This window comes from Camelina sativa, chromosome 8 (genome assembly GCF_030686135.1).
Source record: "Camelina sativa cultivar CO46 ecotype springtype chromosome 8, ASM3068613v1".
NCBI lineage: Eukaryota > Viridiplantae > Streptophyta > Magnoliopsida > Brassicales > Brassicaceae > Camelina > Camelina sativa.
In genome coordinates, this window is record NC_141887.1 from 10,060,131 (window position 1) to 10,074,283 (window position 14,153).

Consider the following 14,153-nt stretch of genomic DNA (forward strand, 5'->3'; position numbering starts at 1 on the left):
TTCGAAACATTATACAGTAAAGAAATATTAACAAAATTCCTTAAACATAAAAATAACTCCACTGTATAATGTTCATCATGAAACCTCAATGATTCACATTCGTTTAACGTTTAAGCCTTATTATATATATATGGGCACTAAATCATTGTGAACCCCCTGAGCGACGTTGTTTTCCAGATCCCCCACCACGGCTGCGTCGTGGCCAGGGTTTCCACTTAGCTTCGATGTATTTTCGTGGTATAAGCCTTGGATACCTCTCCTCAAAATCCCATTCTTTACCATCGAACAATATCCCTTCCGGTGTAACCACATGAACCGCACATGCCTTTTGATTATTACACATCTCGGAATCAATGGCGGTCATACGGATATCGACATTTGCTGTACCTAGCACTGACCGAAATTGACAGCGATGAATCTCCTCCTCCAGTTTTTGGCCGCCTTCCAAGAGTACGTCCTGGGAGGAGCCAAATGATGGCCTTTTGGCTCGTCGCCATCCATAATCAAGGCCACTGTTAATAGCTTGACAGTGGTAAACGATCTCTGGCCGTTTCAAGCCATGCATTCCATTAACTATCTTCAGCTCCGTTGTGACGAAATGTCCCCTATCCGCGTAGGAGATCACAGTGACGTGCAATACAAGAAACCACGCTAGGTTTGCTATGAATTTATGAATGTTGAACGTCATTCTTTTCGTTACCTTTCGATTTTGGGACTCCGCTTGTGTGTGTTTTTTTTTTTTTTTTTGGTGAAATGTTAAATGGTCTTTGGATTGTTCTTCATGTTTAGTTTTTAAAAACGTTTTGAAACTGAAATCTGTTGCACATGCCATATAAATATTTGTTGCTACTTTTTTTTTTCTGTGGACATTTCGGTTTGATAGCATATGAAAGTTAAAATAACTGAATCGGTACTCTGTAAAATTTAACCATTTTTAGTCGGAAAACTGTTTTTAACACTTGATTTAATTGTTCCAATGGCATGAAACATTTACGTATGGGTTTGCGCCAACTATTACAATCTTTTTACGTTTTTATTTTGGGTTTTTATTTTATTATTTTTTTTTGCATCTATATTTAGAGTTACATAAACTTGATTATTATTTATAATATAAGTTTTTCCTATTTCTTACCTAAAAGTAAAACTACAAGGAAAAAAAAGAGTATTCCTTTTTTTAATTGGACTCGAAAAATTATGTGCATGGTCTTTCCAAAATCTATATTAACATTTTTGAAATACATTTGGCAATATACCATTAGTTATAATAAATTATAAAATTAATCCCTCAAAAATTTCACAAAATATAACTAAAATATGGCTATAAAATCGCAAACAAAATTAATGTCTATCTCTACTAAATTGATTCCTACTTACCTAAATTAATATCAGTTTATTTTTATATAATTTTTACATTTAACATAATATTCCTAAAATATCTTATTATATAAAGTTTGGTTTCAAAGTTAATCATTAACAACAAGACACTACTATAGAGAGAAATTTATGATTGATGGTTTTTCTTCCTAAAACATACATTTATTTATAGCTGAAGATCGATGAACTAAGGGTCAAAAAGAATGTAGCAATCTGATTTCAACTATTTCGGTAAATAGTAAAGAGTTAGTTGTCCTTATGCAATTAATATAGGAAATTTAATAGTAAATTAAAGTAACAGAAAATGTCATTTTCAATTTCACATTTATATAGTAACATAATATTAAATAAGTTATCAAATCATTCACCATTTGAAAAACTTAAAAAAATTATATTAATTTTTTATTTTTCTTCTATTATGTTAATCACTAATTTTAACACATTAAATATTTTTATAATTTTCTTTTTACTATATGATTATAATAAATAATAATTACAATTAAATTGCAAATATTTTCCTTATTAATTGTACATATTTTCCTATTGAAATTAGTAATTTAATAGATAACTTTCCTATTAGAATTAGTGATGTAATAGATCACTTTTGGTTTTATATATTTAAAAATATTAATTGTAATCCTTTTATTTTTAAGATATTTTTTAATTTTCTTATAATTATTAAATAAATTTTCTTTTCACACATATCAAAATATTATCGATATACTTGACACGTGTCGCGATTATATGAATTACTAACTTTGAAAACTAAGGTTTATATAATAAGATATCGTTATATGTGTCAATTCTAATTTTATTATAATATTTAATAATAAAAAATATAGAAGTTCTAAACCTAGAATAAAAAGTATGTTTATACATAACTAACAACATATAATAATTTTTTTTTCAACAACTATAGAAGATTAACTCAAATGAGCCAATGCCAAGGGACTATTACTATTTCTATATTCAGAAAATATTAAATCTAAATTCTAACTATTAATCTAATTCTACTAGATTTTTTTTTGTATTTATATAATAAGATATACATAAAACTTGGTTTCAAAATTAGTTAGTACCATGATAGCAACACGTGTCGAGTCTATCTATAAGATTCCAAAACTTGTCAAAAAAATTTAGAAAAAGAAAACTAACAATTTTATTATGTAAATTGTTAAATTTTGTTTTCAAAGTTAGTTGTTAAAGTTCGTAACATATATCAAGTTCTCGATTTAAGATGCTGAAATGTGTCAAATATGTCATTAACGTGATCATGGCACATGTTATTACATAAATCTTTGTTTCAAATTTAGCCATTAATATGATCAAGCTATATGTCAAATTCAAAAGCAAAGCAAACACAAACTAAAAATGGTGTTAAATCAATACTAACAAACGAACCTTGGCAAGGTTATGGACTCAGGAGATAGCTAATCAATCAAATATGTTGAAGCAAACATTACAAGAATATTGTGTATTCTTAGCATCGAGAAAACGCTATAGAACGATATTATAGCGTTTTCGTAAGCGCTCTATCATTGCCTGCGATAATAGGTCCGACACATTAGATAGCGCTTTTCAGTGTGCTATTTATTAGTAATATAAAATAGCGTTTGTACACGTGCTATATTCCTTTTTATAATAGCAATTTTGTTTTGTTATTTTATTTTAATTAATAGCGTTACTTAATGTTATATTTTTTTTTTCAAATAGCATTCGTATTATGTTATTTGTATGTCGTCAATTTAACTGATTTTTGATTAATTTATTATTTTATGTATTTAAATATAAAAAGGTTAAACCTTTAAAATCCTGAAAACATTAATTGAAATCAAAGTTTACAATGTTCTAAAAGGCATAAACTAATAAATCAAAATCCAACCACACAGCTCAAAGTACACCACAATTTCACACAAACAAAAGTTTATCATTAGGCCACGCAACTGTTGTACCTAAAGCATCATAAACTAATTCCACTTCTGAATTTGGTCTCCACACTTTTGCATCTCCAATCTTTGACACTTCTATCCATACCTTGCTAGCGTTCAGACCTAAGGGGAAAAAGTGGATTTTGTCGTCTGGATTGGTTGAACAAACCCTGCCTTCTGCAACTACTTGTCCTGAATTATTACAATCCAAAAGCATGCACTTTTTCTTTCCATCTGATTTGGTGGTGTTGATGCTGCAACTTGCAGTCTATAATCCAAACAATTCAGACACTTATATCAGAAGTGACCATCACCAATAACAACAAATATAAACTTAAGCAATAGATAGAATTGTTACCCCAGGTGATGTTGCTATTGGTGATGGTCTTGTTGGAGGTATAATATTACTCAGCAATATCTTCTTTATTGGCCATGCGATAAAGGCATCAAGTGCATGACCCATCAAAACCATATCATCAGTAGGTCTCCACAAATAAGCGTCATGTTTAACGACCTTCTCAACCTTTACGATTGAAGCATTAGGTCCGAGAAAGATATTGTTGGCCTTTTCTTTCGGATAACTTGACCACAAACGACCCTCATCAACTACTACATCCTCCGAATTCCAATCAAAGATGATGATTTTATCAAGTGATGCCTAAGTCATTCAAAAAAATAACATATTTAAAATCTTTCTACAATCTCATAATAATTTAAGAGTCAAAGTAAAACATTACCGATGAACCAGCTGACTGATTTTCAAATGGGATGTTGCATCATTGTCCAATATAATTTTATCAGTTGGCCATGCAATTTTCGTTCCCACAACATCCCCAAGTGAGACAACCATGGTGGTTAGCCTCCATACAAACGCATCTTTGTTTGTTACAGATTTGACAACGACAGCTGCTGCATTAGGACCAATTGCAATATGGCCAATCTTGTAATTTGGTTCGGCTGAGCAGAACTCTCCTCCCCCGACAACAACATAATCTTCTAAACACCAATCCAGAAGTTGACACCTAGTTAAAATTTTGCTACCATTACTAGCCTCCGATGCATAAAAATCATCATACAGTGGAAAGAATAATAAAGTTAATACAAACACAAACATACAAATTGGCCTTATCATCAAGCACACGATTTAAAATTAACTATACTAACCTTCTTCTCTTTAGCCAATTCACGAACTATATTTTGGAGATCTTCAATTTTGGTGATCAATTCCGCTTGTGTTGCTTTGAGCTTCTGGACATGGGCGTCTCTAGCCTGAATGAATGATAGCTTTGTAGCAGTAACTCCTCTGCCCATACCTCTAACCCTTCCAGACTTGTCTTTCCCTAAGACTTGACTGACAGCATCCTCTTTAATACTAGTGGTAGATGTGGAACCCATTTCACTATCAATGGATTTGATTTGTACCTGCCACAAAGAGTTAAAAGAGGATTATTGTATGCTATACGGAGAAGCATTATTAATTGAGTGAATTAATTTCTGATCCCATTTCACTTACAATTGTTTCCGCAAATTCTTGTCTCACTGGTTTTCCGTCCGAATGAGTGTGTCCTGCTATCCAAACTTTGCTCCTACTCACCTTGGACGGGTTAGAACTCTTCTTCTTCTACAAATAACAAAGGATGTTAAGTGAAAATATCAGAAATAACTCAGTTAGATAATTTGACCATACCATCTCATGAGCCAGTCGAGTCATTCCTTTGCGGCTGGTGGTGTGGGGAACCTGCGCCTTCCTGAGTTGCCTAAATCTTTCACTTCGAACCTACCAAAAAATCAATCCGACTATCAAAATATTTTGAAAATAAAAAAAATAACAACATTGGTCTACAAATGAATAGATAGGCGTACACAAACCTTAAATTCTTCCCTAGTCTTATTCTTTACCCAATTTTTCCATGATGATGCAGATTGTATGTTACTTGGTTTTAAATCAAGTAACTCTTTCTTACTCGAATGTCGAACTTTGGAGAGAAGTTTAGATTTAGAAGCCTGCCAAAGATCACCCATCTGCTTAAAACACACAATCTTTTTGCCACTCTTCATTTAAATTGAACCTTCCCTATCAAATATTCAAATGTAAACATTAATCAATTTGAGTACTATTATACGTTTTTAATAAAGTAGACTTGTGTAAGATTACAGAGAATACCTGAATTTCTTCCCACAGAATGTCTTTGATTGTATCGTCCAGATGCCTCCAATCGTCCAGTACAACTGGAACATGCTCCCTCACCAGAGGACCAAGAAATGAGGAGAGTGTAACTGATACTTTACCAACATGTTGACCAAGAGTTGTGAAATCAACGTAAACCTTGTCCTCATGGTCTCTTAGCAACTCCACGCATCTTAGTTGGCCCTCTTGTTTTCCTTTTTTTAGTATTTACCTCACTATTTTGAGGTTCTCCACTTAATGGTTGCACTTCCGGCTGGGATATGTCTTCATGATGAATTTCGTCCTCAATCTGGTGCGACATTGCTTCTTGATTGTGCTGGGAAGTGTCAGTGTCATTAGTTGGGGCAAGGCCTAAATTACGGTTACTCTGTCTCGTCATTACAATACACCTGAAACACAACTGACTTTCGAATGGTGAGAAAGAGATGAAAACATTAAACATATGACTAACTGCAATCTTGTAATTCTATCCTTATGATTCCATTACTAAGACTCTTTCACAATCTTCTCTAACATAGAAACTTTCATCATCAGAAGACAGGTCCCCCAAATCTTCAGTTTGAGGAATGGATAAGGGTGCAACAAGAAACTCATCCTCTGTCTCTAACTCATGATACCCTCTTGGTGGCGTCCTCATAACTACAGACCAAGGTGATGAATCATTTTCTCTAGAATAAAAAACTTGCTTGGCTTGCGATGCCAGGATGTAAGGGTCTTGAAGATACGTTGATTGGTTGACATTGAAGTTCACAAGTGTAAATCCTTCTTCTTCTTTCACACCGTTTCCTTTGTTGGCCCACTACACCTGAATAGAGGAACCTGAAACTTGTGGTAGTCCAGCATTATGATCTCTTGTATAACTCCATAGAACGCAACTATGTCCGCCATATGTTTAGTGTCTCTGGCACTAGATCTACACATGCTGAAGGCTTCATATGTTACTCCACTGTTATGAGTCTTACGCATTACATCCTCAGTGTGAAATCGATGCCCATTGATGATAAACCCTTTATATGTTTCAGCTGTATGTCTTGGTCCATAAGCTAACCATCTCAGTTTGGCTGAATGATCTTTTGAGTTAGCAGGGATCTAATGACAAAGATAAAGAAGAAGTAATTAGTAGTATACATGCTCATGGCGTTCAACGGATTTAAAGGAAAAATAATGATATAATACCTTGTTTTTTACCCATTGTGCGAACCTCTCTGCATGAAACTTCCATAACAGAGTTTCTCTCCTGGCACATCTACGATCAGTAGCTTGTAATTCTTCCAAATGCATACTTAAAGAAAAACACAATAAGTTAGTTTATACACAGTAATGAATTTACTCAACATATGGATTCATCATTTCCATGTTCATTAAAACATATCGATGGGCTATGTCTCGCTCTTTATCAGTAAGAACAACTTGGGCAGCCTTATTTAATGGACGACCTTCAGAGGACTCGACATCCTCATTACGGTTTGTTGTTTCTTGAAATATTACAGAATTTTGAAGGAGCTCCATGCAGAATGCAATACGTTCTCCAGCCAAATATTCTTCAGCCATACACGCTTCTGGTCTTGCATAGTTCTTTACATACGACTTTAATGTTTTCATGTATCTACATGTTAAGCATAAACATGTTAGTTACTAATTGTATACAACACAACAAATACACACAAAGGCAAATGAAAACTTTTGAGTACCTTTCAAATGGATACATCGAACGAAAGTGGACAGGTCCACCCAAAGGTTAATTCTTAGAAAAGGAAAAACATATAACAGAAAAAAAAAAAAAGACAAGTTCATACCTTGGAAGCCAGACCCAAGACTTGTCCATCTTACAAAACCACCAAAACTCGACCACGAACACAGTGTTGAATCGACCACGAACACAGGGTTGTCAAACCATATCAATCAAAAACACAGATCTAAGAGAACAAGAACTTAATAAAAAACTTAAACTCCTAAATAATGACTCACCAGACGAATATATCTAAGTCTTTGCGAACTTAAAAAATTCTCTGTAAACTGGAAAAAAAAACGCTAATTAGATCTATATACCCACACATAACATTAACTCGATAACATTTAGAAAAATATTAAGATCGAAAACGCAAATTTACAACACCTTAAACTCAAACGAATCCTGAAATATGCATGCAAAAGACAAAAGAAACGAATCACCTTTGGTTTGATAAGAATACCAAACAGTGAAAACGATTTGATAAACGATTCGATTAAACAAAATAAACGAATCACCTTCGGTTTTCAGAAATCGACGAGTGAGGCTTCGAGTGAGGCGTGACAGATTAGAGATGGAAAACTGAGAAATCCGACGAGTGAGGCTTCGAGTGAGGCTCCAAGTGAGGCTCCGAGTGAAACCCAAAAACTTTCTGCGTCAAAATTTTTAAGTTTGACCGATGCATTTATAGCGTCTACTTATAAACAAACGCTATCTATAATTTCACGTTTATTTATCATAGCATAAAGCGTTAGAACACTATCTTCTTATGCTATTAATAACAATCCTTAGGCTTAGAACTCTTAAGTAAATCAATTCATTCCCATGATAAAGACTCTATGCAAATCAAGCAATCATCAACAATTTCCAAAGGCAATCACAAGATGAGCATGCATTATAATCAAGTTTAAATACCACTAAATACCCTAATGATCAATTTCCATTGGCTAGGAATGTAAAACTTTTGAGAAGTTTGATTCGGAAATTTCATCAAACACCTTTCGGGCATGAAACTCCTAATGTCTAGATTCAAGCTTGATCATGGCTATCTAGCATTCTAATCACTAAACAAAAAAAAAGAAGCATACAAATAAAAAATTAAACCTCAAAGATCAATCATCTATCTCCCTAATCTACCAAGCCCAAAGTTCTAAAATATCTACTCATATGGTTATGATCACACAAAGGTAGAGGTTTGATATTTTTGAAATCATAGTTAGACATTGTAGAATAGAGATTAAAAGAAAAATATTTCTATTAAGTACTTAAAAGTAAAAAAAGATCAAACAAGCTTAGATAAAACCTTAAGAGAAGCTTAAGAACCCTAAGAGTTACATCAACAAAAGATAGATATCTCTAGAATAGGTTTAGTGTACTTATATAGAAAGTTAAAAACAAATCAGGTTGACCCGAGACAAACTGTGTAACGCCCCGACCGCCACCTCTTAGTGGGCCCCATGTCCAATCCCAGTCCATGGGCCCACCTTCCTAAATGAGCCTCACGTCCTCTCACTAGGCCCGTGAGCCCATCTCTATCCGATGGCCGGTTTGCTACGTCCAGGAGGTTTTAAAGACTTGTTATCGTCCTTATATATATCACCACATGATCTTTCCCTGTGTTTTGTCCTCACTCGCGCAGTTCCGACAGTCACTTCTCGGAAGGTCACCCATCCTGAGACTACTCCAGCATAAGCATGCTTAACTGTGGAGTTCTCTCAGGACCTTTGACCAAAAAGATAAGTGCACTTTGGTGACATAGGTAGCCAAATCAATTCTTTTTAAACTTCTCCGCAAGTCTCTGAAACCGGGGTGTCACAATTCACCCCCACTAACAGATCACAACGTCCTCGTTGCGCACCAAGACTGTCACCCTCGACGGTGTAAGCCCACTCGACTCCTCACTCGTCTGGGTTCGGCTCTGATACCACTTGTAACGCCCCAGACCACCACCTCTTAGTAGGCCCCATGTCCAATCCCAGTCCATGGGCCCACCTTCCTAAATGGGCTTCACGTCCTCTCACTAGGCCGTGAACCCATCTCTATCCGACGACCGGTTTGCTACGTCCGGGAGGTTTTAAAGACTTGTTACCGTCCCTACAAATCACCACATGATATTTCTCTGTGTTTTGTCCTCACTCGCACAGTTCCAACAGTCACTTCCCGGAAGGTCACCCGTCCTGAGACTACTCCAGCATAAGCATGCTTAACTGTGGAGTTCTCTCAGGACCCTTGACTGAAAAGATAAGTGCAATTTGGTGACATAGGTGGCCAAATCAATTCTTTTTAAATCTCTCCGCAAATCTCTGAAACCGGGGTGTCACAAACCGTGTCGGATCCGGTCAAGAAACATGGAGGAAATCATCTCTCATTTGGATAGCAAAGTCGATGCAAATGCTTGATGTATTTATGGATAAATGGGTGTCTTCAGGATAATCCACATCAGGGAGCTTATGTCGATGCAAATGCTTGATGTATTTGAGGATAAATTGGTGTCTTCAGGACAATCCACATTAGGGAGCTTATGTCGATGCAAATGCTTGATGTGTCTTCTCTTCCTTCTCTTTTTACTCTTTCACCATTTTTCTTGATTCTTTTGTGACTCAAAAACTTGATTCACCTTCTTCATCCTCATTTTGCTCCAAAGCTCTCTAAATCCTTCACTTTCTTGCACATCTCCATTCCAGTACCTGAGGGCAACAACTTGATGCAAAATACAACCTAAAGAACCTAAATGACAAGAGAGAATCAAGCTCTAAAAACACACAAAAGTACAAGATATCAAACTCCTTGATGATTTAAAATAAAATTTTACATTGTCTTTTGAATTTACTTTTTTTTTTAGTTAAGAATATTTAAGATCAATAGTTGTTTATTATTATTTTTTACAATATTTTAATTTTATTATGTTATAGTAGTTTAAGATTGTTTATTTTAGTTTCTATTAGAATATTTAAAAATACTAAAAATACTTCCATAGATAGTTTAAAATATTATAAAATTTTTAAGTATCATTAATATTTAACTCTAAAAAAAATATATATTATAAATATTTAAACTACATCTAAAGTTTAAAGTGTTATAAATATTTAAACTCTATTAAAAATTTAAAAGTTTAAGTATTATTAAATATTTATATTCAATTTTCAAATATCTTGAAAATATCTTATTTATCCCCATTTGTGCTTTTTTATATCTTATGAGCGTTAATACATGTTTTGTGTATGACTTTATAGATGAGTTGATATTCTTTCAGTATTTCTGGGTCTAAAAAAAAAGGATTGACGTCGCAAAACCTAGATTTGACGACAAGCACACATGTTTTATTAGCTATACATTTGTTCATATTACTTTCTTTCCAAGTAATTTATAATTTTGTAGTATTAAAGATTTTGGTTTGAGAATTTACAATTTTGTAGTATTAAAGAATTTGATTTGAGAAACTTCAATACGTGTGAATCTAAAACCGAGTAAGTATACGGTGAAAGTATCAATAATTGAGTGCATGTGATGACTATGTTGGTTTTCATGAATTGCACAAATTTAACGAGAAAAGTGGCAATGATTTTGGTCGTGAAGTTTGATTGGTTAACAAGTTGTGTGACAGTCTAAAAAAAGAGATTTTAAATGATTATTCAGTGGAAGAATGTGAGGAAGCTGACGAAGAAGAGAAAAAAAAATAGTAAAACGTTTAATTATAAATTCATGATTTTTTATCAGATTTGAATTTTTAAAAGAGTATAACGTTTAAGTATAACATTATCTATTTTATATTTTTTAAAATTGTGTGCTTGAAATAAAAAATTTGTCTTAATAGTAATTTAAAGGTTTTTATAAGATAATATTTCATAACTATCATCAATCATATATAATATTCACCAAAATATATTAAATAAACTCACGCTACGCGTGGGTTCAAAACCTAGTACTTTATAAAATCTATTACAAATTTAAATTAAAATTTTGAATTCAAAATACTATAATTAATAATTAAGAAAGTGAAACCAATTTTATCTTCTACACTAACAAAAAATATATTTGTAATTTTGGTAATCAAATAAAATAGAAATTATGTCACTTGGGTTAAATCTAAAAAAAACTAAAAATTAAAATTATAAATTAAGCTAAAAACCATAAAAAGTTAATATATATATATATATATATATAAATTTGTGGTATACCATGGGTTAAAATCCTCGTACTCTATAAATCATGTATTTGTTGTAAATCACTTGGAGTGGATCTCCATAACCGGCCCATTCATATGTCTAAGTCCATAAGGCCCATTGGCCACCTTCACTTATTCTAAGTCGGTTTAGGAATCCCATTGTACTTAGGGCTTTATCCTTTACTATATAATGTGCTATTCGATTGAATCACAAATAATACAAGAGAATATATCCTTCGAGTATCTCTACTTTCACAACACATTATCAGCACGAGTTTGCTCTAAGCTCCACTGAAAAAAATCCCCTATTCCTAAAACCCTAAAACCGCCGCTGCACATAAGTTCTTATTCGTTCAAGCTTGGCGATTGATTCCTGTTCGTGATCAATCCGCGTTCGTGGTTTGCTTCTGTTCGTGATCAAGTTTTGTTCGTAACTAGTCCGAGGTTCGTGATCAAACTCAAGGTATATCCGAGGTCTTTAGCTCCCGAATCAATTCCAGTCAACCCCAAAAGGTGTTAAGGTAAACAATCAAACCTTATCAGAACATATGAATCGAATCTGGTCCTTAATTCTATAAGAACCCTAAAATCTACAAGTAAACAATCAACAAACAAAACCCTAAGTTTTGAAACCCTAAAAACTTTAAAATTTGATTGCTATAAGGTTTAGGATTGCTTAGATTGTTTGCAATTAAACTGATTGTGCCATACTTAAAATCCGGTTGTTATTGATTGCCTGCTTGAAAATCGATTGCATGAAAACCTTAAAACTAGAAACCTAAAATCGAAACTCATAGAGAAAAATATTAAATTGTTTGTTCTATGTTTTAATCCGATTATTATTGATTGTTTGTTTAAAATCAAAACCCTAAAATCAAACTTTAAAATCGGAATTCTAGAGAAAATCTATCTCCCTAAAATTCGTGTCATTATCCTATTTAAAGAAAGAGGAAATCTTATCTAGAGAAAAAGAAAATTTCTAAAACTTGAAATTATGTGCATATTTTCCTGTTCATACTAGATCATAAATTTATCTAAGGTTGTTTTCATGCATAGAATTTACCACGAAATTATGTATAAGACACGACATGTTTTGGTCTCAAATACCGCATGGCCTAAGACTAAAACAATGGCATAGTTCGGTCTCAAATACCGCATGGCCTAAGACTAAGACAATTGCATGGTTCGGTCTCAAATACCGCATGATAATAATCGGGTGCTTATTTTCTATTTTATAGATGGCAAAGATCAACAATCTCCAATTTGCTGCCCTTAATGTCTCTGGAGACAACTATTTACAATGGGCATTGGACACTAAGATTATGCTGAAATCAAAGGACCTATGTGAATGTATCGAGGATGGTAATGATACCACCGAAAAGGAAAGATACAAGGCGATTCTCCTCATACGCTATGACCTTAATGAGAGTCTCAAAAATCAGTACCTTACCATTGAGAATCCTCTTGACCTTTGGACAGAGTTGAAAAAAAGATATGGACACCAAAAGACGGTGCTCCTACCAAAGGCTCAATTCGATTGGAAAAACCTAAGGATCCAGGATTTTAAATCCGTGGATGAGTATACTTCAGAGCTATTTAAGATAGTCTCGATATTGAAATTATGTGGTAAGGAGGTTACTGAGGAGGACTTGCTAGAGAAGACATTTTCAACCTTTCACACAAATAACATACTGCTTCAGCAACAGTATCGTGAAAAGGTTTTAAGACATATGCAAGCCTCATCTCTTGTTTGCTACTTGCTGAGCAAAACAATGAGTTATTGTTGATGAACAGTGCAATGAGACCTCCTGGTTCTGCCCCATTACCAGAAGCCCATAAGGTTGATATGACCAAAAAAGAGCCTAAAGAGATTAAAGAGTCTAACTACGTCCATAGAGGCAAGTATCACGACCGTGGACGTGGTGGAAGAGGATTTAGTGGTCATGGAAATTACCAATGAAACAACTATGATGGTCATGGCCGTGGGAACCGATCAGACTTCGGTCGTGGTCGAAGTAGAGGCCGCGGAATTTTCAAACCGCAACATAAGACCAAATACATTTGCCATAGATGTGGTATGGATAATCATTGGGTAAAGACATGAAGAATACCTAAGCACCTTATTGATCTCTATCAAGAAAGTTTGAAAAAGAATACAGAAGCTAACTTGGTTCACCTCGATGGTGAAGTAGATTTCGACCATGAGAATGATGACCAATTGGATTATGAGATTTGGGATGGTCTAAGAGAGGATAATTAAATTTAAATGTTGTCTTGATTTAATTTCCATGTATTATGCTTTGAATTTATTGGATTATGATTTTATTGAATTATTATTTTGGTTTAAATTCAATTATTTTATTTTCTTCAATATAAAATTATTTATTTTATTACTTTATGTTTAAAACATAAAATTCTTGTCCATTATAGAAATGGCTGAGGACAAGAACATACTTGTGGTGGATATCAAGCCACACACTTTTGAAGGATAAGAGATATTTTGTTAATCTCATTTTGAAAAATGCCAATATTAGCACAATAGCGGGTATAGCAAGTTTAATTGAGGGCTACGGCCATGCCCATATACTTTTACCTAATGGCACACATCTTGAAATAAGTGATGCCTTATATTCACCCAGCACAAAGAGGAGTTTATTGAGTTTCAAAGACATTCCTTTGAATGGTTTACATGTTGAAACTAAGGGTGAAGGAAACCAAGAGTTCCTATATATTACTGAAATCACCCAAGGCCATAAGAAAGTCTTAGAG

The 14,153-nt window shown here is 33.8% G+C and overlaps 1 protein-coding gene and 2 pseudogenes across 1 annotated transcript in view; 1 reads left to right on the plus strand and 2 right to left on the minus strand.

Moving 5' to 3' along the window:
* LOC104709418 (uncharacterized) overlaps positions 1 to 14,153 on the minus strand; it is a 40,162-nt gene that overhangs the window by 21,423 nt on the left and 4,586 nt on the right. The window contains exon 2 of the mRNA XM_087461067.1: positions 154 to 651. Coding sequence (XP_087317193.1) covers positions 154 to 651 — 498 coding nt within the window. The remainder of the gene's footprint in view (positions 1 to 153; positions 652 to 14,153) is intronic.
* On the minus strand, positions 5,963 to 6,771 carry LOC147939877 (uncharacterized; annotated as a pseudogene).
* Positions 12,623 to 13,488, plus strand: LOC147939878 (uncharacterized; annotated as a pseudogene).